Genomic DNA, 27,282 nt, shown 5'->3' on the forward strand with positions numbered 1-27,282 from the left:
GAGAGAGAGAGGTGTTCCAGGTTGTTGTGTTGAGAATATTCAGGAGAGAATTTGTCATCGTTCCAATGATCATAAACATAAAGCATATTTGTCCACTCGTGTTGATAAGGTTAAGAACTAGAAAAATATAAGGTACATTTAGAACTATACAAAACGTGCAATTAATTAACTAGGACATCGTGCGACAGCCCTAGTTCAAATAAAACTATTTTAAAAAGAAAATGTAAAATAAAAGCTAAACGGTAAAACATGGACAATGATACTCGTGAGAATTGAAAGTTAACCCAAATTAAAAGCCATATTAAAAAGTGTTGTAAATGCTTTTAAACATTGCACGGGAGTTTGATGACCCGGCCAATATACCCGGCCAATGGCGCGCAAGTGTGTGAGAACTCAACAATGAACACAATGGAAAACTACGGCCCATCGTTACCTGGTGCGCGAGGTGCTGCCAGGGCACCGCCTTCAGATTGATGTACACCTGAAACTTCTTGTCCATCTCCTTCAGGATGTGCTGGCAGTCCGCCTCTTCCAAAAAGCGCGTGACCCCTGGAGCGTTCACTGTGATGACTCTGGTGCAGATAGAGGTCACCACGTCCTGCAACACCTCCTCAGCCATCTGACAAGCGGTGGCATGGCCATGGATCTATCAGGAACATTCACAGAGGTAGACAAAAGATGAACTGGGACTGACACGAGGTTTTTTTCAAAAGCAATGCTAAAGGGTTGGCATTGAGTACTGCTTTCTAGTCCTCCATGTTGTGACTGTGTGACTCCCTCTCTGGATAAAGTGCGTGTGAAGGACACTGCTCAGGAACTAGTTGATGCTCTGTATGTGATGACTACTTCCCTTCTGGAGAGGATCACAGACACATGGATCCTGAGGCTGAAGCTCAAGCCAAGGACGAGTGATAACATAATGGATGAAACAATTTACTGAGTCAAGTTTTTTTTTCAAAAGCAATGCTAAAGGGATAGTTTTTAAAGTGGGGTCGGATGAGGTACATTTAGAAGCAGCAAAATGTATATAAGCCAACTAAAACAAGGCCGACATAAAGAAGATAATCAATATCAGTTTAAGTCACAATATATCTAGAACAGGGGTGTCCAAACTACGGCCCGGGGGTCAAATGCGGCCCGCGGACTAAATGAAATGAAACTTGTGCTGGTCTTATATTGTACTTCTTAAATATATCTGTAAACATATATTACACATTCATGTGTTATGTGTTAATAAGCCCACTTTTCAAATGAATGCAGTCAATTCAAGTTGGAAACATTTTCTAAGATATCTTAGTTGAAAAGAAAAAAGCCCAATGACTTATTTACACAACAAGCTTGAAATAAACCCTTCCTATTTCTCCTTATTATAATCAATCTGAGGCTTCTGGTTTAAGCTGCCAACACTCACAAGCATCATTTACCTACATTTGATTGATTTTGCTAACTTATAACTGAACTTTTGAGGCAATATACCTCGAGAGCAGCGTTTCCACCAGGGGGGCGTCTTGCCGTCATTTGACGCCTTTATTCAGCTCGGGACGCCCTGAACGCGAGCCGAGGGCGTCCAAAAATATTAATAATTCGAGAGAAGATCGAGAGTTTTTATCGCTTGAAATGACGAAAAGGAAAAAGGACACGGACATCCCTCTGTTGGAGGGGCGAAGGAGTCTGGTGGGATTGTTTTCTGAGTATTGAAGACCGTTTCCCCGACATCGAAGGTGCCTGCTACAAGACAACACGGGTTTTAGTGGAGCATGCGCGTGAGCTGCGAGCACCAGAGCCTCGCAGCGGCGAAACTGAGGCTCCGTGGTAAACTATGGTAACATGAAGAGCCGTTTGGGAGCCGACACAGCCGGCGCTTTAAGAGAGCCGAGCCAAATGATCCGGCTCACTAACGTAAACAGACATAAGGGACGGCTCAAGTCAAAATGCAGAAAAGACCGTTTTTGTTGTCCGCAAACCATCCTTTCTTGAACGCTATACAATTGGTATTTTTGTAACGATATTTAACCGGATGAAGGATTTTAGTCACGGACTTCTGGATCTTAAGTTATCAGAGCAACAAGCTGAGCCAGCTCGGTTATCCTGCTGTCCTTATCTGATCAAGAATGATTGCGATTGGTGGTTTGCTGTGCATGCAGAGCCTGCATGTCACTCACTCAAGTACCCCTGACATGAGAGCCATGCAAGTTTTCCTTTTGTAGCAAGCAGCAAAAGAATTGTAACATGACGTGTTTGAGTTCATTTGCCTACTTAATATCGCACTTACTAAAAAAAAAAAGCAATGTACCGTACTTTTCGGACTATAAATTGTCCGTCTGTCTTGCTCTCGTTCTGTCTCTCGGTTCCACTTTTACTTTGGCGCGCTACCTGTCTCACTCTTTTCCGGCCTCCAGCTTTTCCTGCTGGAGCCCGCCGCTTAGAGGTGGCGGGCGCGGACCGGTCATAGAGCCCATAGTGTTAAAGGTGGTTAATTTTACCTGTAAAATCCATAGATTTAGGAGGTTCCCTAGTGGCCGTTAGCTGTACAAACAAAATGGGGAAAAAAGTCGCGGCTTATTGTCCGAAAAGTACGGTAATGTTGTTTTGCTATTTTAATATTTATTCTATTTTCTCTCGTTTTAACTGTAAAGCGTCTTTGAGCACCTGAAAAAGCGCTTGGAAATTAAATGTATTATTATTATTATTCTGACTTCAACTATACGAAATGTCACTTTGAAACGGCAAAAGAAACCAATAGGACTGTAGCTAGAAAACCAGTGCACTGCAGTCTTCCTCAAGTGATATTGATTGAGCGACACTTACCTTTAACCCACACACGTCCTCTGCTTCTAGGGGGAAGATGGACACCTGGTTCATGTCAGCCATCAGCTGGTGACGATGGATCTGGATGTATTTCAGCATGCCTGGCTCCATGGGGATAACAGTCTCCCTTTCAATGGGTGTTGTGAGAAAGCCCATAATTGCAGTCTGCTTCTCACTCTCCATCCCTTTCAGAGTGAACGCATCGATATTCCCTTCTCGCTCCGACACCTTTACAGAGCAGAAACTCAGAGCTTGCACAAACTCTGTCCACTCTCTGCAATACAGCATGGTCTCAAACTCTGCGTCCACCGGTATGGTGAAGTGAGAAAGCTGGGATTTTAAAAAGCTACAAGCCTCGTTAGCAGAGTTTTGGGATAGCGAGGTTATCGAGACTTTACAATCTGTCACAGTGTACAAAGCAGGTGACGCAGGTTGATTTACGGTCTCCAGTAGTCGCCCTTTGACATCTTTCCTTGCAAGGAACTGAGCCTCTTCTGGCTCGAGAGTCAAAGGAATCTCGGCCATTTTGCCGAAACAGTCCAAAATGTCGTGTTTTATCTGCTCGACCCTTTGTCTGTCAGTTCCTTCGATGTGCACGCCGTTGTCTTTAATGTGGATGGTGAAATTCGGGTGTGCCTTTTTAGTGTCCTTTAGAAAGATGCTTTGTTGAAGCACTGAGAGTTTTAGTGGGTCAGCAATAGCAACATGGCTTGAGAGTATTAATTCAACCTCCTCCATTTGATCCATGACTTCCTCTGCGGCAACTTCTACTTCTTCTGCGTGGACGACAAGAGGCTTTAAGGACATCTGAGAGAGAGTCTGGCTGTTTTCATGGACCACCACTGGAGGACTGGTCTGCATCGGGATGTCCTCCTCGTTTCTCTCAGGCGTTTCTCGGCCTCCAGTTGCAGAGTCTTGTGAAGTTAGACTTTCTGCGGGTTGAAGGAAGTCGAAGTACGGCTTCACGACCAGGTCATTACCGTCCAGTTTGTGCGTGAGATCCAGGATATGGCCTAAAGCTGTTGGAAGAAACATAAACATTACTTTAGGACATTGACAGAAGCTTAATCTAAACCTCAACACAACACATGAGCATATAGGTTGGGATATTATTACACGTACTGATATACACCTGAACATCAGCAGGAGAGGACTCTTTAAAGTAGAGACACTACGTACTGATATACACCTGAACATCAGCAGGAGAGGACTCTTTAAAGTAGAGACACTACATACTGATATACACCTGAACATCAGCAGGAGAGGACTCTTTAAAGTAGAGGCACTACATGCTGATATACACCTGAACATCAGCAGGAGAGGACTCTTTAAAGTAGAGACACTACATACTGATATACACCTGAACATCAGCAGGAGAGGACTCTTTAAAGTAGAGACACTACATACTGATATACACCTGAGCATCAACAGGAGAGGACTCTTTAAAGTAGAAACCCTACATACTGATATACACCTGAACATCAGCAGGAGAGGACTCTTTAAAGTAGAGACACTCTTTAAAAGGTTGTACAATCTAAAACTTACACTCATATTTGACAAAGGACACCTTGGCTGTTCCCTCTGCAAGCATCGTCACTTCCTTCACTTTCTGATCCCCTCCTCGCTTGGTCTCAAAGTACAAAGTGAGCAGGTCTGCAGTGGTGCCAGGATGCAGATTCTCCAGCAAGAGCGAGTCCGTTTGCTCAATCTGTTCAAGAGTTACGACCGCGCCGTCGAGTTTCCTCTGAGAGATCTTAGCACTTAGGTTTTGGAAATCTACAAAACAGAAAAATATATTAAAGGTCACCTATTATGCAAAATGCACTTTCTCATGTCTCCTCTACATCAACATGTGTCCCCTCTTCTTCATGTCTCTTCTACATCAACATGTCCCCTCTTCTTCATGTCTCTTCTACATCAACACGTGTCCCCTCTTCTTCATGTCTCTTCTACATCAACACGTGTCCCCTCTTCTTCATGTCTCTTCTACATCAACATGTGTCCCCTCTTCTTCATGTCTCTTCTACATCAACATGTGTCCCCTCTTCTTCATGTCTCTTCTACATCAACATGTGTCCCCTCTTCTTCATGTCTCTTCTACATCAACATGTGTTCCCTCTTCTTCATGTCTCTACTACATCAACATGTGTCCCCTCTTCTTCATGTCTCTTCTACATCAACACGTGTCCCCTCTTCTTCATGTCTCTTCTACATCAACATGTGTCCCCTCTTCTTCATGTCTCTTCTACATCAACATGTGTCCCCTCTTCTTCATGTCTCTTCTACATCAACATGTGTCCCCTCTTCTTCATGTCTCTTCTACATCAACATGTGTCCCCTCTGTGTCAAGAGACTCTGAAAGTTTCAGGAACAAAGATTCTCTCTCTTTTTGATCCATTTCTATAGAAACCTGTCTGAAAATGAGCTGATCAGATTTTGGCCACTTTATGATGTCATAACGATTGTTTGGCTTGTGTAACCATTAGCCAATCAGCAAATAAGGTAAGTACTTGGTGTGAAAGCGCCCATTGAGTTCTTTGTAACCAAGTCTCTCTCAGAGGGGCGTGGGGAGGGGCTCCTTATTTTCATCTAAAGTAACAGACAGAGAATCAGAACTTTGGAAACAGGGCTGAAACAGAGGGGATTATGGGTAATGCTGCAATGATCTGTTTGGTGTTTCAGCCAATCAGAGACAGGCTCTGGATATATCTGAGAGCTGTGATATATTGATGAAGGACAGTATAATAGGGGACTTTAAAACAAAAATCAGTGCCTTCCAAGAACATATGTGTAAGGATGAAAGCACCTTTTGATAAGGGTTGGCTGAGGTGAAGGAGGAAGAATTCTCTCCCAGCTAAGGGATACAGGGTGTAGTCCGGCATGTTCAACCCCATCATGATCTCCACATAGAGCTCCACCATCTCACTGCTTGTGCTCGGTTTGATCCCCCGAAGAAGGAGTCTACATCGGTCCTTCGAGGCTGGCTTCCTCACACTCAGCTCCACATTGTGCAGAACGTGGTGTTCTTTAAACAGGACTTGGGCTGCAGCTGTGGAAAAGATCACAGAAGGAACAAAGGAAGAATTAGCATACAGAACTTTAATGGTACATTCATTTTCTTGAATGCGCATATTCTTCCAACAACATGTTTTCTACTTTAATGTTCTAATTATAAAACATCATATATATTATTCTGAAATGGACCAATCTGCACAATGACTACTTTTACTTTTGGTACTTTAACTATATTTTGATGCCAATACTTTTCTACTTTTACTTTGATCCCATTTTGGCATATAGTTACTAATTGTCCCAAGCCTTAAACTTGTTTGATGAGGTTGGCGCATAATAGTTAGAACAATTCAAAGAGAGGCCAAACTAAGAACCAGCTAGCGATGTATTCTGCATCATGTCGTGCTTCTTGCATGCTCTACCCCCTCAGAAACAAAAGGAGTCTTTCCAGTAAGTCAGTGCAGGACACAATCATGCATGTGTGCACCTGATTCTCTGGATTTCGTCCAGAGTTTAAATGAGAAAAGTTTAGACACACCTTCTCATTCGAAGGTTTTAATTTATTATTATCTACATTGTAGATTAATACTGAAGACATCAAACCTATAAAACAGTGTTTCTCAAACTTTTTCATACCAAGGACCACTTAACCAATAAAAAAACACTCGCGGACCGCCTAACTCCACAGATATCCAAATTCACATCGTTTTTCTAGAACGGATTACAAATCGCCTGAAAATTGTACGAACAAGTGGCAGCAAGTGTGACGAAGGTGTTTATCTGGGCTATATCATGCAATCGAAAGTGAAACTTAAGCTCGCTCCATTGCGGAGATATTCCCGTGAGAGTGCGGAAAACTTAAATTGATTTGTACCAATATACTCACGGACCACTAGGGGGCGCTCACGGACCACCAATAGTCCGCGGACCACACTTTGAGAAGCACTGCTATAAAAGAACACATATGGAATTATCTAGTAAACAAAAAAAGGGTGATTTCTATTTTAGATTCTTCAAATTAGCCCCCTTTTGCCTCGATGACAGCTTTGCGTGTGAAACATATTAAAATAATCAAAAACCATTGAATGAGAAGGTGTGTCCAAACGTTGGACTGGTACTGTATACAGGGCCGGCCCTCGGCATAGGCAGTATAGGCGAATGCTAAGGGCGCATCAACCCATAGGGGGCGCGAAAATGTAAAAAAAAAAAAAAGTTAGACATTTTTTTTTTCATAACAACACAATTTCCAGATTTTGGATCAACAAAGTACATCTTATTATCTTATACTAACAGAACTACGCCTATATTGCGTACAGTGCCCATAAACTAGGGCACCCCCCCCCCCAAATCAAGTTGAACTGCCCCAGTCCCAGTAAAAGCCAAAGGTTTATGTGAAATTGTTCTTTTTTTGAAATAATGGTTTTAGTGTGCAATTATAGGTTTTAATGTTGTATTTGTATTCATTTCAAATAAATCAAACTCCCAAAAAACATACACGGCTTCTGTGTGCTTTTATTAACATTGGAATTTACTGTGTAAGCGGCCGCGGGGGGAAAGCTTTAGAGAGCTCTCTCCTGAAAGACTGAGAGGCTCTGATAACCTCATCATTATAAAAAAATAAGAGAACAGGTGAAAAACAGGTATAAAATACTGACAGTACAAAAAAGTTGTTATTAATAAACAAGAATACAGTTTGAAAGGGGAGTGATTTGTAAAATATCCATAAAGAAAAAGAAAATTTGCTTACAGTTGTGTTTCATCAGGGTGTTGAGAGATGTTTCCATATCTCCTAATGTTGCTCTCAAAGTGCACCAGATTGATGCTTTTAACTTCATTATTAAAAAAAAATGTCTTCCCGGGGGTGCATGCCCCCGGACCCCCCTAGAGGAGGTGAGGTCCCCCCCCCACTTAAATCATGTTCAAATGGATAGGAAACTAAATACAGTTGCACACATCTTGTGTCAATATCTTTGTTTTGGTGGTCATGCCACAACCATGCACGCGCGAATCATAGTGAGTGTCTGCATTTTGGGGGGGGGGGGGGGGCGCCAGCTAAAATCTTGCCTAGGGCGGCAAATTGGTCAGGGCCGGCCCTGACTGTATATATATATATATATGTGAAATTTAAATTAATGTTGACAATAATACTGCTGCAATCTCCTGTTTTGCAAAGCTGTCACTTTCACCTAGAAATGGAGATGAGGAACGTTTCAAAATAAGAGCAGCTCCAGTCGGAGGATAACAAATATATGAATGATATATGCATCAGTACCTTCTGTTTCTTCAAACACCAGCACAGCGCGGTCTCCCGTCTTCTCCACGGACACGAGCTGACCTCCACCGGAGCGCCGCTTATTCTCAAAGTAGAGAAAGAGCAGCTCTTCATCCACGGCTGCAGGCAGACCCAGAACCTCCACCGTCCGCTCCTCCAGGCTTTCAACCGGCATCCTGAGAATACACACGCCTTGTTTAAAGGCTTACTGACTTTATGTTATACCTGTAAACCCGAGTTGTTTTACCTTTCATACGTCCATTTCTGAGCCCGATTGGTATGGCAGAAATGTGTTAGTACACAATTGTAATGGCTCTCCTTGTAGAAATTATTATCTGATTTACAATTTTCTTTTTTATTAAATATTGGTCACACTAGAAAAACAATTTTTTTTTATTTTAGGTGACATTTCGCTGCTCCCCTAAACGATTTTTAAAAACGTGTAAATAATGCAGCCTTATGTACTGTATCACGCCGTTGTATAATTGTCATATTAACATATCATTTTCCACTCTCTAATGACAATACACACTAAAACGCAGGATATTTTACAATAGAGAGGCGAAGTCCCGCCCATCTACTTCTAGGGCTGCTCAATTAATCGTATTTGAATCTCGATTACGATTTTCGCTTGCAACGATTACGAAAACAACGTAATAAAACGATTATTATTAAAAAATATATTTGTATTGTGTTTTCAGTTGAATTATACTTAAAGTTCAGGTAAATACAACACACTTTTATTTTTCAATAAACGGATGTTTTCAAAGTAAATGGATAATCGTTTTTAATAATCGTGATATCAATTATTGACCCAAATAATCGTGATTATGATTTTTGCCATAATCGAGCAGCCCTATCTACTTCCGCCCCATGGGACCTTATTTCTGAAAAAGTATGTATTGAAGTCAATGGGGAGAGAAAACGTATCTTTCGATCCCGTTTGAATTGTGCCACGAATTACACATATGATGTTTGTCCATCTTAAAAAATAATTTCCAAGTCAAAAAAGTCACAGTTTGTCGTAAAACTGTTGAAATATAAGACTATGAAAAATACGAGTGTTACTTCACATTTTCACGACACATTTAATTTTTTTGACTTGCAGAATTATCTTTTAAATTGACAAACATCATGTGTGTAATTTGTGGCACAATTCAAACAGGATCGAAAGATAATCTTTCTCTCCCCATTGACTTCAATACATACTTTTTCAGAAATAAGGTCCCATGGAGGAAAGGGAGGGACTTCGCCTCTTTATACTTAAGACAATACATATTTTAAATAATAGGATTTTAGTCTGTAGTAACACATGCAACTTTGCATTTGATTAAATGTATTATTGAGAATGACATTCATTGGATTTCTTTTGTATTTTAATACAAATCGGACGACATCGTTAACAATACATATTGGTTATTATATAAGGTTTAATTATACCATACTTCAACAAACTTGTGCGAAGGACTATATATGATAAGATAACTGTGTGTTGATTCAATTCCATGCAACTTTTTAAAGTATATTTCTGGTAAATCAATACAAACACGACTTGTTCTGTTTTGTAGCAAAAGGAAGATGTTTACTGATAACGTTACTTCATTAACAACAGTGGTGTAAAGTAACATTTGCTGTACTGTACTTAAGTATATTGTAGAGGAACTATACTTGAGTATTTCCATTGCATGCTACTTTGTACTTCTACTCCACTACATGTATTTAATACCTTTAGTTACTTCACAGATGTTGATGAATGATGTGAAATATAATCAAGTGTTGAATCAGACTTTAGTTCCACCTGGAGTAAATCCACCAGCTACCCTGCAGTCTATAAAGCCATTCAGACTAGCTGCACCTTCACCAGCTTTGAGAACACTTTCATGATCAATCATTATAAAACATATCATATATATTATTCTGAAATGGACCAATCTGCACAATGACTACTTTTACTGTCGCTACTTTGACTATATTTTGATGAGAATACTTTTCTACTTTTACTTGAAGAACATTTTGAATGCAGGACTTTTACTGTAACAGAGTATTCCTACACTCTGGTACTTCTACTTTTACTGAAGTACAAGATCTGAGTACTTCTACGTTTACTCAAGTACAAGATCTGAGTACTTCTACTTTTACTCAAGTACAAGATCTGAGTACTTCTACCTTTACTAAGTACAAGATCTGAGTACTTCTACGTTTACTCAAGTACAAGATCTGAGTACTTCTTCCACCTCTGATAAACAACACTAACTTCTTTTTATTTACATTTTGACACCACACTTTGAGCGTAATACCAGCATTTCTGCAGTATTTAACGCTATTTTAAGGATTTCTTCGCGTATAAGTGGACAGTTTCGAAATCAGCCATAGTAATTGTGGCCTACACACAACACTGTGCGATGCTAGCCGACAGGAAGCTAGGCCTGTAGAACAGCTAACGTCACAGTAATCAAAAATCCTCATATATATCAGTGTATTTGCTGCACACACACATTACATTAAACAGTGTTTGGTTTCCTTCTGCGTAGTTTATCATGTATTTCTGAGAAAGTGAAAGTATGTAGCCACAGTTGCTATTTTCTTTAGAGACGGTATGAAGCTGTATTTAAGTGCAAACGCTTTTTAACATTACGACCGAATAATAAAAATATATTTCCACGAAGGATTATCAGGGTTTTTAAAGTATTACTTACCTGTGCTACAAGGAAAACATATGCTAAAGTCGTTCGGTCCAAACGGGTTAACCAGGATTGTAAACACTTCCGTGTTGTGCTGCGTATTGACCAGCAGGGGGCGGCGTCACTTAAAGGGGAACACACCGTTTATCAGGACTGTGTTTTAGTCAAGATTCAAGGCTTTTATTGTCATTTGTACATAGCTACAGAGTAGTTATAACAATGAAAATCTGAGGCCACAGGCTCCTCCAACAGTGCAACGCAATAAAACAGATCAAATAGTGCAAGTAAATACAAATAAAATAGAATATAATGGAAATTGTGCATAATAGTCTATTTCAAGAGTACATGAACGTCACTCCACCATGGATAAATATAACGCACATTTATATTGGTGTTATTGAACCAGAGGTGGTATAAGTAATCAGATCTTGTACTTGAGTAAAAGTAGTAGAAGTACTCAGATCTTGTACTTGAGTAAAAGTAGAATGACTCAGATCTTGTACTTGAGTAAAAGTAGAAGTACTCAGGTCTTGTACTTGAGTAAAAGTAGTAGAAGTACTCAGATCTTGTACTTGAGTAAACGTAGAAGTACTCAGATCTTGTACTTGAGTAAAAGTAGTAGAAGTACTCAGATCTTGTACTTGAGTAAAAGTACAGGTCTTGTACTTGAGTAAAAGTAGTAGAAGTACTCAGATCTTGTACTTGAGTAAAAGTAGAAGTACTCAGGTCTTGTACTTGAGTAAAAGTAGAAGTACTCAGGTCTTGTACTTGAGTAAAAGTAGTAGAAGTACTCAGATCTTGTACTTGAGTAAAAGTATAAGTACTCAGATCTTGTACTTGAGTAAAAGTAGTAGAAGTACTCAGATCTTATACTTGAGTAAAAGTATAAGTACTCAGATCTTGTACTTGAGTAAAAGTAGTAGAAGTACTCAGATCTTGTACTTGAGTAAAAGTAGAAGTACTCAGATCTTGTACTTGAGTAAAAGTAGAATTACTCAGATCTTGAACTGGAGTAAAAGTAGAAGTACTCAGAGATTCTGCACTATTTCTATTATATTATATTTTGAAAATAATTATTGTTGTACTTTTCCTTAAATACAATTACTAGTACTAGTATTAGTATTGCAGGAGTTTACTTGTAATGCATTATGTAGAACGCAACACACTCTCACTCCCTAAGCGTCCAATAGCGACGTTTGGTCAGTGTCCGTGGCGTCCAATTGTGACGCTCCTAGGCTCCTTCAGCGTCATAAAGGGACGCAAATAGCTTTCAACTGATTGCAATGTATTCCCATCTGCGTCGGGATTTGACGCTCATGGAAGCACGGCATTCGTTTATGCCGGCTGCCCTTAAAGGCAAGTAAGTATAGTAAGTATATCTGCACTACTCATCGACTAAAAAACACCAGATTATCCTTGTTAATTACACAACATTGATTGGTTTAAATTGTGTGCAATGCTTTTGTATTTTTCCGCTTCGATTCGGAGAAACAAATATTTTTTCTGAGAAAAGGATGGCAGAAGACACTACACTACCCAGAATCCCCAGCTATCGTTTGGCCTACACCATGTGCTCTGTTTGACAAACCCCGTTTTTTCACCATTCATTCGATGGCTGGCGTCTATGTCACATGATCTTCAAATTTCTCCCTGCAGAAAAAGAAAACATGGCCGAAATTCGTTTTATTCTTGTGGAAAATGCCTATTTTAAAATTAGTTTGGCCATTAAAATGCGTTTTGATGTCATTTGATGCGAGAAATATGAGTTGTTATTTCAGATTATGTGTGCAGTGGATGTACATGATCTTTAGTTTGCTAGTTATTACGAAGATTACTTCAGGAAATCGCGACGTTTTCATTGTTACCAAGGTGGTTGCTAGGGACGCTGCTATCGATATTATTTCTGTTATGTTGTGTAACTGTTTAATGGTGTTATCTTTATTGCTACCCCCTTCCCCGTCAATGTATAGTGTTGGTCCACAGCCTAAACATATTAGTTTAACGAAATCCGCATCTAAAGATAGCCTACGTTATTTTCCCCCTGTGCAATTCCAGTCTCACATCTCACAGCACATCGTCATTAACAAATACCGGAAACAGACCGAACACATTTAAAAAAAAAAAAATAATACTTTATTCCGAGTGTGCTTGCTTTTCTCTTTGAAAGTCATCACATAACGGCATTGTAATACACGGTTCGGCTGCATTACATATTACATATCTGCCGTAGTTCTGTATTTATAGAGCCCTGATGAGAAGACATACATGAGGAACTGAAAACGTGACGTGGATCATAAATATATCAGCCATTAAACAACATCTTACATTTCTTTTCACACAATACGTCTCCTTGCAGTATCAACACTAATTCGGCTCACTTTTATATTTGATCCAATTGGTAGATAGGCTGTATTTACACCATAAAGGTGCACAGCTGATATAAAGGGACACCTGGTGGTTAAAGCATGTTATTGAATTTAATTATTTGTATTATTAGATATTAATACGATCCCTATAAAGTATATTTATTACTCGTTATTCTCTACTAATAGTTAATTAAAGACTGTATGTAATGACTATTTTGCACATCCCTTTCAAGATTTCAAGATTTGCTAAGGTTTATTGACATATCATATAGGCCTACACAACTGTGGTGTAGTTCTGCACTGAATGAAAAACTTGGGTTGCAGGTTCCTCAATAGTGCATTACAAGACATCTATCAATATGTGTGCATACCTCCAGCAATGTTAACTATGTTGAAGCACTTATTTTAACTGATATTATACATAATGTATTATACTCTTATAAGATGTATGTAGATATTTAATCTCCGGCCTTGTCAGGTATATTAATACTGCCCATAATGGGCACAAACAATTTTCACCCATTTATTAATTATATGTTTTAAATGTGAGTGTTTCCTGTCCCCTAAACCTCCAGGGATGTACACAGTTTAATACTGGCAACTTCTTATTATGGGAAATACGAAAACGTCTTTTAAAACTACAACTCCCAGTAGAGACGTGCCATAGAGAACATGTTGCGAAACAGAATAGCCAGCATGTGTAGTTCTGGGGACGGGGTGGGGGGACGCGGTGGACCCGTTCAAATCCAGTTTTGGACAGTCTGCCGTGGTTCCATCCCATTTCAAGTGCTGTTCGAGAATCGGTTTAACCCTCGGAGCACACTCTCCAATCACAGAGCTTGAGGACTATCACGGGGTTTGTCAAACAGAGCACATGGTGTAGTCCAAACGATAGCTGGGGATTCTGGGTAGTGTAGTGTCTTCTGCCATCCTTTACTCCTGGGAATGGACGCTCACATTACCTTTAAGGGCAGCCGACATAAACGAATGCCGTGCTTCCATGAGCGTCAAATCCCGACGCAGATGGGAATACATTGCAATCAGTTGAAAGCTATTTGCGTCCCTTTATGACCCTGAAGGAGCCTAGGAGCGTCACAATTGGACGCCACGGACACTGACCAAACGTCGCTATTGGACGCTTAGGGAGTGAGAGTGTGTTGCCCTGGAGGTTTAGGGGACAGGAAACACTCACATTTAAAACATATAATTAATAAATGGGTGAAAATTGCTTGTGCCCATAATGGGCAGTATTAATATATATACCCACATGCCAGCTAAGGTCAGAAGAGCTTTATTTAACAGCTGGTCTTATGTTTGTGACCCCTGTGATAACATTACATTACATGAATTGATAAGCCTGAAACATGCACTTGTCAAGGTTCAGAGGCACATTTTGCAAATATGGCAGTAGCCATCGATCAGCTTAAGATAAGATATACTTTATTGATCCCAAGTTGGAACATTTGCGTTACATCAGCATGTGTAACAGTTAAATATGCAGTTGTGTTTATTTGAAAATCATTTAGTATAATCACACAAATTCTGTGTTTTATATTCAACAATTCTGTGTTCTTTATTTATTGATTGTTCAATACCTGACAAGGCCGGAGATTAAATATCTACATACATCTTATAAGAGTATAATACATTATGTATAATATCAGTTAAAATAAGTGCTTCAACATAGTTAACATTTCTGGAGGTATGCACACATATTGATAGATGTCTTGTAATGCACTATTGAGGAACCTGCAACCCAAGTTTTTCATTCATTGCAGAACTACACCACAGTTGTGTAGGCCTATATGATATTGATATGTCAATAAACCTTAGAAAACCATGAAATCTTGAAAGGGATGTGCAAAATAGTCATTACATACAGTCTTTAATTAACTATTAGTAGAGAATAACGAGTAATGAATATACTTTATAGGGATCGTATTAATATCTAATAATAAAAATAATTAAATTCAATAACATGCTTTAACCACCAGGTGTCCCTTTATATCAGCTGTTCACCTTTATGGTGTAAATACAGCCTATCTACCAATTGGATCAAATATAAAAGTGAGCTGAATTAGTGTTGATACTGCAAGGAGACGTATTGTGTGAAAAGAAATGTAAGATGTTGTTTAATGGCTGATATATTTATGATCCACGTCACGTTTTCAGTTCCTCATGTTTGTCTTCTCATCAGGGCTCTATAAATACAGAACTACAGCAGATATGTAATATGTAATGCAGCCGAACCGTGTATTACAATGCCGTTATGTGATGACTTTCAAAGAGAAAAGCAAGCACACTCGGAATAAAGTATTATTTTTTTAAATGTTTTCGGTCTGTTTCCGGTATTTGTTAATGACGATGTGCTGTGAGATGTGAGACTGGAATTGCACAGGGGGAAAATAACGTAGGCTATCTTTAGATGCGGATTTTGTTAAACTAATATGTTTAGGCTGTGGACCAACACTATACATTGACGGGGAAGGGGGTAGCAATAAAGATAACACCATTACACAGTTACACAACATAACAGAAATAATATCGATAGCAGCGTCCCTAGCAACCACCTTGGTAACAATGAAAACGTCGCGATTTCCTGAAGTAATCTTCGTAATAACTAGCAAACTAAAGATCATGTACATCCACAGCACACATAATCTGAAATAACAACTCATATTTCTCGCATCAAATGACATCAAAACCCATTTTAATGGCCAAACTAACTTTAAAATAGGCATTTTCTACCGAGAATAAAACGAATTTCAGCCATGTCTTCTTTTTCTGCAGGGAGAAATTTGAAGATCATGTGACATAGACGCCAGCCATGGAATGAATGGTGAAAAAAACGGGGTTTGTCAAACAGAGCACATGGTGTAGTCCAAACGATAGCTGGGGATTCTGGGTAGTGTAGTGTCTTCTGCCATACTTTACTCAGAAAAAATATTTGTTTCTCCGAATCGAAGGGGAAAAATACAAAAGCATTGCACACAATTTAAACCAATCAATGTTGTGTAATTAACAAGGATAATCTGGTGTTTTTTAGTCGATGAGTAGTGCAGATATCACTGTAAAATCAATCGACAGTAAGAGGAATACTTACTTCCGGGTATACAATTCTCCGTTATCCAATGGGAATGGACGCTCACATTGCCTTTAAGGGCAGCCGGCATAAACGAATGCCGTGCTTCCATGAGCGTCAAATCCCGACGCAGATGGGAATACATTGCAATCAGTTGAAAGCTATTTGCGTCCCTTTATGACGCTGAAGGAGCCTAGGAGCGTCACCATTGGACGCCACGGACACTGACCAAACGTCGCTATTGGACGCTTAGGGAGTGAGAGTGTGTTGTTCTGGGAGGGTGTTCGATTCCAGTTTGGATAGTCTGGCGTGGTTTCGTTCCATTTCACACAGCTGTTTGACGCTCTGCGTAACCTTACGGGAACTGTAGTCCTAAACGATAGCTGGGGATTATGGGTAGTGTAGTTTCTTCGGCCATCCTAAACTCAGAAATGTTGACAATCGCAATGATGCTCGAAATGTCCCTTATAGGCCTACGTCTGTTTCCGGTTATTTTTATTTTGAAATTCAGTTCCTGACGGACACCAAAAAAGCCCGAGATTATGGAATTAAACCAATAAATAAAAGCAAGGATAATTGTGTGTTATTGGTGAGTAAATAACAGTGTGTTATTTTGAAAAGAATAACGAATTGGAAGGAACAAAATATTTTAAAATACAGATTTCCGTATTCTGAGGCTCTGAGCCCCATTTATTTTGCTCACAGACGGCAACAAAAGTCCGAAATTATACGATTTAAAATAAAAGCAATAACTGTGGCTTGATATTGAGTAAGAACATGTTTTTATGAACCACACAGCTTCCGGTCTTCCACGACCCGACCGGAGAAAAAGACGTGCTGCAAGCAGTAGAAATACATTGCTTTTAAAATCGTGCTGTGCAACACGAAAAAAAGGGGCAAATCGTGTTGGTGAACACGAATCAATAGATTAAAAATGGTGTTGGTGAACACGAAATGCCGTGAGACTGGGTTGGATGTGTGGGGGGCTGCGATGAATCCCACCAACCTGGACGACGCAGAGCTGCCCAGCGCTGCTGCCACATGGTAATATTGGGTGTACATGAGTGCTAGTGTGTGTTAAGATGAGAGATAAAAACCATCCCTTGATTGCAAAGTTAATCCCTGTGCTCCCTCCAGAGGGGGTTTCTCTCCCACACACTCCCCCCTCACTTGCTTGAAACACCCACATTGGACTCCTTTGTTTACTTCCTGAACATAATGACATCAACATGTAACACTTGGCTAGCGCTCCAACTCATTGTCCGTGAAAGGACATATTTGTTTTTCTTGCCTGCCTCCACTTTGTACAAAGAACCTAGAAACTGTGAAAATATATCAATGAATAAAGAAAATATGGGCTGCATAAACAACAGCAAAACTATATTAAACAATCTGTTTACAAACTTTATGCAAATACTTCACCGCCATTTGCATTTCAATCACTTTCCCTTTGTTACCTTTAATGTTTTTTTGCTCAATGTCCTGTGTTGTGTTGCTTATGGTTCTAGGGATTGTGCATAAATCAATCATATCACAAGAATGGTTTACTCAATCAGCCAATGTAGTATGAAACACTTTAACACAAGTACAGAAGTAGCGTGCCTAAAACTGTTTTTGCAAGTGTATTTAATTGTTTTATCTTAATGAAAACGCATGTGTTTGTGACGGAGTGAGCACATATGATTATTCTGAAAGCAGGACAGACAAACATGCACACAGTCTCTAATACCACAGCCAACTAAAAGGACTTGTAACAAAAGAAAAACTCAAATGAACATTCAAACTTGAATCTTGTTTTTCTTTGTCCTAAAGATATTCACAAAACCAATAACAGTACCAAAATACAAGCAAAAAAAGACGTGTGGTGTAGTGGGTTGTGTTCAGATCAGCGGGTCACATGTTCAAACACCACTGCAGTCAACATGTCGTTGTGTCCCTGAGACACTTCACCCCCAATTGCTCCTGTGTGGATTGTCCACAGTATTGAGTATGAAAGTCGCTTTGGATAAAAGCGTCTAACAAGTGACATGTAATGTAATGTAACAACAGGGTGAAACAAAAACATATTTTTGCTCTCCAATTACTTCAATAAATCCCAAATGTTTTCTGTTCTCACTTTCTTCATTTTACCCTGAGAAATGCAACAAAAACAAACAAGTTTCTTGAACAACTGAAAGTAACCCTTTGTGAGAAAGTCTGACGTACAAAATGGTCATTTAGGGGTTTGAGATATTGCTCTTTTACCTTACAGTTTTTTGCACAGGACTTAAGAACTCAGAGGTGACAGAAAATCAGAAAATCAACAGCACTCAGTTGCCACCCTGACAGCACAGCAGCACCTGTAGACAATCAGCTCATTAGGCCCTGATTGGCTGCAAGCTGCAATAAAGCCTCCTTTCTGCTGCTCAGACAAGCAGAGCAAGTCACTTTGGGGCTACTGGTTCTTTACTGCTGTGGTGGAACACAGAGAGAGAGAGAATCATGACTTGTGGAGTTCATTTGGGGTAAGTTTCTGCGGATATGCAAAGTTAATTGTTGTTAGCTGTCTGCGTTCTCTGATGTTTACATCTTTTCTGTGCAGGATTTTCCTTATTGTCTTGGTTCAAGCAGAGCATGTGCGCTGTTTGTGGGCTTCACAAGGTGAGCTAAGCACAACATTTCACGTAAGTGCTGTGAATGACTGTGGCTTTAATATTCTTCTTTTTCTCTAGCAGCACAGAGCAAGAACAACAACACATATGTTGGCTTCAGGCAAAATAATCGGGAAGCTGGTGACAACTATCTCCAGAATGGACTCAGACAGGCCCGAAGCAGAAACTTATACATACCTTCAGCTGTGGGCAGTCGTTTTAGCTGGGGGCCTTCTACTGGTGGCTACACACAAACTGTTTCACAGCCAGCTAAAAGTGGCTTGGCTAAAGTCAGGTTAGTGCAGGGCAGCTCAGTGTCAAAACCAAACTTGAATCGTGTGCCTAAACAGCGTGTTTATGGCCTTTCTACTGCTATTGCCGGTAGCGATTCTCTGAGTAAGAGCAGCAACAAGGACGAGGGGAAGTCTTCCAGCCTGTTTGGTGCCGGCGCTCCTGAGCCAAATCAAATCCCTGCACGGACCAAAACTTCCTCCAGTGTTCGCGCTAAGCTAGTGTCTAAAACGGATAAACCTTCCCGTCCCTCAGCTCCTAAAAACCCCAGCCAGACTGAGGTTGTGAATCCATACAAACTATTTTCAGGGAATGCAGGAAATGCCAGAGGAAGCTACAAGGCTACTTCCATGGCCTCAAGTTATGCCACTTCTCTTGAGTCCAATGTAGGAAATGGTCCCATCGTCAAGCCTCGCAGTTACTCAACGAGCTACGACTCCAAATCGTCCAGAGAGGGAACCTCTGGTAAGAAGTTAGCCCCGACCAAGACCCACATCATCCCAGATACATTTGGTGGCAATGCTATCAGACGGCTGAAGGCTCCTGTGCAGGAGAAAGTGAGTGTCAGGAAGCCCCAGCAGGCCTACCAGACTCCCATCAAGGCCTACGTGGCCCGTCAGCGGCAAGCAACAAACCAGGCCTACGAGGCTCCCAACAAGGCCTACGAGGCTCCCAACAAGGCCTACGAGGCTCCCAACAAGGCCTACAATGCTCCCCAGCAGCAGACTCCCAACAGGACTCCCAACAGGACTCCCAACAGGACTCCCAACAGGACTCCCAACAGGACTCCCAACAGGACTCCCAACAGGACTCCCAACAGGACTCCCAACAGGACCCCCAACAGGGCCTACGAGACTCCCAACAGGACTCCCAACAGGACTCCCAACAAGGCCTACAGGACTCCCAACAGGACTCCCAACAGGACCCCCAACAGGGCCTACAAGACTCCCAACAGGACTCCCAACAAGGCCTACAGGACTCTCAACAGGACCCCCAACAGGACCCCCAACAGGGCCTACGGAACTCCCAACAGGATCCCAACAGGCCCTACGAGACTCCCAACAGGCCCTACGTGGCCCCTCAGAGGCAAGCAACGAACCAGGCCTACGAGGCTCCCAACAGGGCCTACGTGGCCCCTCAGAGGCAGGCTGAACCCCAGGCCTACATCTTTCCTCAGGTTGCTCCTCCCAAACCTCAAGTCCCGAGTGCTCACATAAATGCCAAATGGTTTCGTGTCAGTCCAAAGTGGGGACAATAGCAGGTGAGTACTGTGCTCGCTTTCTTGCTGTTCTATACATTAACTTAAACCTGGTGACTAATGTGTGTTTGTTCTTACAGGTGCAGCTGGTGTCCTCGGATGAATATTTTATTTTTAAATAAATACATGAATTTACCACCTGGTTGTGTCTTTACTTCACCTTGTATTGTGGGATGGTGAATGCATGAGTGCTTGTGGATGTAAGCTTGGTGCCCTCTAGTGTCTAAAAGGTGTTGCAAAAATGTTTCCTTTACAAAACAAATTTGGAAAATGTATCTTAATACTTTACAGCGCTGACAAAAGATTGTGAAAATCCCCTTAGCAAAAACAAATGTCTCAATAGTTCTAGTTTAAACTATTGCAAATGTACAAAAGTGTGAGATATCTGCTTATGTGGCACACTGGTTCTTAAAACAATGCAGTGTTTGCTTTTGAGTTGGACTGTTTACGAGGACCTTTACCAGTGGCACTCTTTATAATGTGACTCTTAGGTTTTAGCTCAAGTGGTAAAATATCTTATCACTTTAAGGGGCTCCCACTAAATGTACAAGTCACTTGATAGACATTGAGCACTAAACTTAAAAACATGTGATTCCTTATCCCAATGTCTGCACTTGACACTTTGAAAGTTCCTCAACTTGAATGCAAAGTGTACATGCTAGTGTAGACCATATTGGATTACATGTTTATAATATATTGCTTTTTATTTAACATTGTAGTCAGATGAAACTTTTAATGTAAAGATACACGAAGACCGAACAGTAGTGATGACAAAATGAAGCTTTGAATGAATCATCGAATCACTTTGATTTGAAGCAGTTGCTGCTTCGGTCGTCATATGTCACGTGATTTGAAGCAAGCTTCTATGGAATAGGAAGTCCAGGGTTGAAGCTCCGTTCGAAGCTTCAGTGTCAAACTGCCATACCGAACAGTACTGAAGAAACACAATCCTCAATGTCAGTCTTGGTACTTTAATGACAAAGATGACGACACCCTGAAACAGAGCAATGCCGCAGGATAAGCTGACAAAGTATTACATACATGCATGTCATGACCAATACACATATATTAAATTACATATATTAAGGACACACTAAACAGTAGTGGAAGCAGTCTTACATGAGTGAGAGGATGAACGTCTCAACTCGAGGCGGAGTGAATGAACATGTGAACTAAAATGGCCGCTAGGCACTACCGGGTCAAAGCACGGCATATCCGGGCAGCGGCAGCAGTGAAGCTGCCCTCTAGTGGCCGGCGATAAACTCTTCATCCCCCCCAGACCGATAAACTATGGGCCGGAATAGGTTAACGGTCTAAATGCATCTGCCGGACTCGGGCTCGTAACGTGCAGGCGGCCTCCTCACGCGGCCTGGCCGAGTAGGCCGGGGCAGCATCGGCGGCGACTGCGGCACCGGTGCGCCCAGGAAGGCATCCGTAGGAACGGTGAGGTCAGAGGAAGCCTCACCAGCAGGTGCCAGTGGGGAAGCGCCCATAGCCGAGTCGTGGGGTCCAACAGCCGGCCGCTGAGCGATCCCCTGGGGCGTCGCCCAGCCTGGGTGGATAGGTGGGGGCTGATGGTCCAGAGCAGCAGGCGGCGGCAAGGGCGCAGGGTGTGGCCGGCGTATAGGCATGGAGGAAGCGCCGGTTGCGCAGTGTCAAACGTCTCGAACCGTCAACCCTGATCCGATACTGGTCGTGGCCCGGCGACTCCACCACGATCCCTAACCTGTCCCATTTATGGGGGCTCGGGCCTTGCTGGTTCTGGAGGAGTACCCTTTCGCCGAGTGCCAATGGGCGGAGCGGTCTTGAGTGAGTCCCCAGGGACTCGGTGGTACAGGACATACGGGTCCGAAGGGCGTCCTCCTTCGCCGCCCATGCCTCGCGCCATAGCAGGCGGATGTGCGGGTTCGAGAACTTCTCGAGGCGGTTCACGAAGGAGAGCGAGCCACGAAGGGGGCGGCCGAAGATGATCTGCGCTGGCGAGAGGTTGCAGTCGGGGTCAGGCGTGTTTCGCAGCTGCAGCATAGCACGCAGGAAGCGGTCCTGATCAAGGCCGCCCGACGGGCCGGTGTTGGACATCAGGAGGTGCTTAGCGATCTTAACCGCAACTTCTGCCTTCCCATTCGACTGCGGGAAGCTAACGGACGACACATAGTGTTTGACGTGCCATAAGCGGAGGAAGTCCTCAGTGTGGCTCGCCGTGAATTCCGGACCACCGTCGCTCGAGAGCTCCTCCGGTACGCCGAAGGTGGCGAACAATGAATGGAGGTGTTGGACCAGGCCAGCTGACCCCGCCAGGGCAGTACCCGCCGTAGAGCTCAGGACCTCTACCCAGCACGAGAGACGGTCCCCGACAACTAGGTAGTGGCGGCCCCCATAGTCGAAGAAGTCAGCAAACACCGCCTCGAATGGCGTGGACGGGGGTGAGGACGGCAGGGGGGGTGTAGCCGCCTGTGACGGAGCATTGCGGTTGCAGTCTGCACATCCGTCCCTGGTGGCCTGAATGTCCCCGAACATCCCGGGCCAGTAAACTATGGCTCGGGCATGCTGCCCCATCGCTGAGGTTCCCTGGTGGGCGGCATGGAGATAATGAAGGACTCTCCCACGGAGGGATGGGGGGACCACGACGCGGTCCCGATAGAGCAGGACGCCGTCCTGTGCGTAGATGGACTCACAGACCGATGACAGACTCGCCAGGGCAGGGTCATTTACGTCAATCCCACCCTCCTGCTCGATGAGTTGGAGGAGGTGGCCGAGGCATCCGTCAGCCGCTGTCTCCCGTGCAAGGAGGGGCCAAGAGACGGCTCCGAGCTCCCGTGCGTCGTCGCGGATGGAGGCCATGAGTGCTGACTCCACGGCGTCAGGCCCGCTCGGCAGCCCCAATGAGAGGCCGTTCGCTGAGCCCGAGGGGGAAGGATGCCTCGACGTGGCATCAGCGGCATAGTTGCTCTGGCCAGGCAGATGCACAATGTCAAAGCACCATGGGAGGGTGAGCTGCTTGAGTCTAAACAGACGCGAGTTTGTGATCTCATCCAGCGTACGGTCGCCAAAGATCTTCACCAACGGCTTATGGTCGGTGACCACGACGAGGTTGTCGGACCCCTGCGTGAAGTACCGCGTCTGTTCCAGACCCCAGGCCACAGCTAGGGCCTCTCCCTCGACGGCCGCATAGCGCTGCTCCGCAGGGGACAGGAAACGCGAGCCCGCGAGGGTGATCCTCCATCCACCTGGACAGCAGTCCGGTATGCCCGAGGCACAGTGACAATGTTGCTGGAGCAGGAAGTAGCCAATGCCACGCATGGACCAGTCAGGGCGGAGGCAGGTACGCTTCTGCATGTCGTAGATCTCCACGCCCTCACGGATGGCCTCCATTATGGCTTGCTTGGACGCCTGGAACACAGAACGGGGGACCATAGGAACACACAGCGTGGGCTGAGGAACGGCTTAAATGGAGCCATCGTGTCACGCAACTGGGCGTAGTTGGCCACCTGGTTGACAAGGCCGAACCAACTCTTGATGTCTGTCGTGGAGCCAGGGGTGGGGAAGTCCCGGATGGCGTCCGAGTATTTCGGGAGCGGTTCGATGGTAGGTTCCGACACCCTGAAGCCAGCGAAATCGACGCACCTCTCCGCGATTTCAAACTTGTGCTGTGATGTTGTGGAGCCGCGGAGGGAAAATTGTCCGGCCGGATAAGTGTTTTACAAATCTCAAGAGGATCTAGTCAAGTTGGTCACCAATCTCTAAGTGTGGCTGAGGCTCGGGACAGAAGAATATGGGTATAAAAGTTAAATCACCGGCCGCAAATCTTCTGAAGACTATGAACTCATTTGTAATATTGTGTATTGTAGTGCCAGGAAAAGGGAGTCGGAGGCGGTGTATTAAGAACAGAGTTCCAATCTTTATTAGCCATTAATAACAGAGAGGTTATCACATGAACTGCTCTGCTTGACGAGCTAGCAGGAATGGAAGCTAACGCTACAGGTGTTCCCACTAAAGGGTCCGTCGGGAGCCGATGCATTTGGGAGGAAATCCCCCGGAACTCTCAGCGGCAGACCATAGACCATCTCCGCTGTAGAACACTTCAGATCTTCCTTAGGTGCGGTCCTCAGGCCCAGCATCACCCAGGGCAGCTTGTCGACCCAGTTACCATCCGTAAGGCCGGCCTTGAGGGCCACCTTCATGGAGCGATGGAAGCGCTCGCAGAGGCCGTTAGCCTGAGGGTGGTAAGCGGTAGTCCTGTGCAGCTTAACCCCCAAACCGCCTGCCACAGCGTTCCAGAGCTCGGACGTGAACTGAGAGCCCCTGTCTGAGGAAATGTCTGACGGGGTGCCAAAACGACACACCCACGTTGCAATGAAGGCCCGGGCAACGTCTGCGGCTGATGTCGAAACGAGCGGAACCGCCTCCGGCCAACGGGTCGTTCTGTCCACCATGGTGAGGAGGTAGGAAAACCCCTGAGAGGAAGGCAACGGACCAACCAGGTCAATGTTGACGTGATCAAACCTCCTCTCAAGCACTAGGAAACGCTCCAACGGGGCCTTCGTGTGGCGGTGCACCTTAGCGCGTTGACAAGCCACGCACTCCCTGGCCCAAGTCCTCACGTCCCTTTTCAGTCCTTGCCAAACGATCTTCGCCGCTACCAAATGTACCGAAGGTTTAACGCCGGGGTGTGACAGGCCGTGCACAGCCTCGAACACAGGACGCCTCCAGATGGCAGGGACGCCAGGCCGCGCCAGGCCCATAGAGACGTAACACAGGAGAGTAATTCCCACGTCGCCGAACACCACGTCCTCCAAGCGCAGCCCCGCGCTCTCCACCTTCAGAGCGTGGACGCCGGGATCTGTGACCTGGTCCACCGCCATGCGAGTATAGTCCAGGCCCAACTGGACGGCACCGATTACGACCCTGGAGAGGCAATCAGCAACCAGGTTCGACTTGCCTGCCACGTGCTTAATGTCTGTAGTGAACTCCGATATGTAGGACAGCTGCCGCTGCTGACGTGCCAACCAAGGCTCCGCCACTTTTGACATGGCGAAGGTGAGCGGCTTGTGGTCGACAAACGCCGTAAATTCACGGCCTTCCAGCATGAAACGGAAGTGCCGCACAGCCAAATAAAGTCCGAGGAGCTCCGGGTCAAAGGCGCTGTATTTGCGTTCTCTAGGCGTCAGCTGGCGGCTGAAAAAGGCGTCGGACTACGTGGTCGGCGCAGTGCACGAGCAGTGGGTGGAGGGCGCTTGGCAGCCGCTCGCCTTTTTCAGCCACCAAGCGCCCTCCACCCACTGCTCGTGCACTGCGCCGACCGCGTAGTCCGACGCGTCCGTGGTGATGGAGATGGGAGCCTTAGATGATGGGTGTGCCAGCAAAGCCGCCTGAGCCAACGTGGTCTTGACCTCAGCAAAAGCGCCGTCCGCCTCTGCTGTCCAGTCGATCTCCTGGACGGGGGTCTTGCCTTTCAACGCTTCATACAGCGGCCGCATGATGTGTGCGGCCCGGGCGATGAAACGGTGGTAGAAAGTCACCATCCCCAGAAACTCACGGAGCGACCGGGCTGTGAGCGGGTGAGGAAAAGCCGCAACAGCCTCCACCTTCGCTGGCAGAGGTGTCGCACCGCCCTTGGTGACACGGTGCCCCAGGAAATCGATATCCAACACCCCGAACTGGCACGTGCAGGATTGATGATTAATCCGTGTTCGTTGAGCCGTGTGAAAAGGGCTCAGAGGTGGGACAGGTGCTCCTGCACTGAAGCGCTGGTGACGAGTATGTCATCGAGGTAGACAAAAACAAACGGCAGGTCCCGCAGCACCGAATCCATCAGGCGCTGGAACGTCTGAGCGGCATTCTTGAGTCCAAAAGGCATCCGCAGGAACTCAAAAAGTCCAAAAGGCGTTATCACTGCTGTCTTGGGAATGTCCAGGGGGTGCATGGGCACCTGGTGGTATCCACGCACCAGGTCCACCTTGGAAAATACCCCCGTACCGGCCAGATGCGCCGAAAAGTCCTGAATGTGCGGCACCGGATAGCGGTCAGGCGTAGTGGCGTCGTTGAGTCGGCGGTAATCCCCGCACGAGCGGAACCCGCAGTTCGGTTTGGGGACGACGTGCAGGGGGGAAGCCCAAGGACTGTCGGAGCGGCGGACAATGCCCAGGCGCTCCATGGTTGCGAACTCCGCCCTCGCTACAGCCAGCTTAGAAGGGTTCAACCGCCGGGCCCTGGCGTAGACAGGAGGCACCCCGGTAGTGATGTGGTGTTTCACGCTGTGATGGCCACAGCCACACAGGGTAAACCAACTACACTGCATCCTCATCTTCAGTAGTTTTGCTTTAGTGCAGCTACAATAAAACATGCCAATTAACACCACACATTTGCTCTAGATGGTAAACTCTTTATTTGATTGTAATCTGACATTACTTCAAACATTTTAGCACAGCTAATACACAAGTATTTGTTTGTATTAATTACGTTCTTTGACTCTTGAGTTACCATGTCCATTGGGGGAGGTTACTACCTGGTTCAGCAAAGGGATAGATTGGGACAAACCACCTGCTTCCATGTCAAAAGGGGGATTTGGGTTTTGTCAGTGTCCTTTTTGCATGATGTGACTGTTAATTATCCCTTGGGTTCAACTTGGTTTGGCCAAGCCACTATATAGGTTCCTTGGGTTTTCATTGTAGGAGGTCAGTTTTGTTGAGTTAACACCTGTTATGTTTCTTTGAGGTATTTTCTGTTGACCTCTTTTATAGGCCTAGCTATTATATGATGTTTTGTGGATTTTTGGGTAAATAAAAACCCTAGTTTATTTAAACCACTCCTGTGTCCTGTTGTCTTACTTCTTGGTCCCTGACAATTGGTGGCAGTGGTGGGATCATTCAGTGGAGGACACAG

At 44.2% G+C, this 27,282-nt stretch overlaps 2 protein-coding genes across 3 annotated transcripts in view; one reads left to right on the forward strand and one right to left on the reverse strand.

The window, feature by feature from the left end:
- Positions 1 to 10,888, reverse strand: part of parp10 (poly(ADP-ribose) polymerase family member 10) — an 18,059-nt gene extending 7,171 nt beyond the window's left edge. Inside the window, exons 1-6 of the mRNA XM_034079409.2 lie at positions 10,789 to 10,888; positions 8,093 to 8,268; positions 5,615 to 5,857; positions 4,354 to 4,584; positions 2,809 to 3,827; positions 434 to 646 (exon numbers count right to left, since the gene is read on the reverse strand). Coding sequence (XP_033935300.1) covers positions 434 to 646; positions 2,809 to 3,827; positions 4,354 to 4,584; positions 5,615 to 5,857; positions 8,093 to 8,267 — 1,881 coding nt within the window. The 5' untranslated portion in view covers position 8,268; positions 10,789 to 10,888. The remainder of the gene's footprint in view (positions 1 to 433; positions 647 to 2,808; positions 3,828 to 4,353; positions 4,585 to 5,614; positions 5,858 to 8,092; positions 8,269 to 10,788) is intronic.
- Positions 10,889 to 18,649: 7,761 nt separating this feature from the next.
- Positions 18,650 to 20,535, forward strand: LOC117443423 (serine/arginine repetitive matrix protein 5-like). 2 transcript variants are annotated; one of them, XM_034079404.1, is made up of 4 exons: positions 18,650 to 18,725; positions 18,803 to 18,861; positions 18,933 to 20,403; positions 20,481 to 20,535. In XM_034079404.1, the coding sequence occupies exons 1-3, from the start codon at positions 18,703 to 18,705 to the stop codon at positions 20,357 to 20,359; spliced, it is 1,509 nt and encodes a 502-aa protein (XP_033935295.1). In that variant the 5' UTR covers positions 18,650 to 18,702; the 3' UTR covers positions 20,360 to 20,403; positions 20,481 to 20,535. The 2 variants fall into 2 exon arrangements, with proteins under 2 accessions (XP_033935295.1, XP_033935297.1); XM_034079406.1 differs by having other exon boundaries at positions 18,936 to 20,403.
- Positions 20,536 to 27,282: the final 6,747 nt, after the last annotated feature.

This window comes from Pseudochaenichthys georgianus, unplaced genomic scaffold (genome assembly GCF_902827115.2).
Source record: "Pseudochaenichthys georgianus unplaced genomic scaffold, fPseGeo1.2 scaffold_609_arrow_ctg1, whole genome shotgun sequence".
Classification (NCBI taxonomy): domain Eukaryota; kingdom Metazoa; phylum Chordata; class Actinopteri; order Perciformes; family Channichthyidae; genus Pseudochaenichthys; species Pseudochaenichthys georgianus.

Coding starts and splice junctions, on each gene's coding strand:
- LOC117443423 (XM_034079404.1), top strand. CDS start 18,703: ATGACTTGTGGAGTTCATTTGGG. Junction 18,726..18,802: donor ACTTGTGGAGTTCATTTGGG/GTAAGTTTCTGC, acceptor TTTTCTGTGCAG/GATTTTCCTTATTGTCTTGG. Junction 18,862..18,932: donor CTGTTTGTGGGCTTCACAAG/GTGAGCTAAGCA, acceptor CTTTTTCTCTAG/CAGCACAGAGCAAGAACAAC.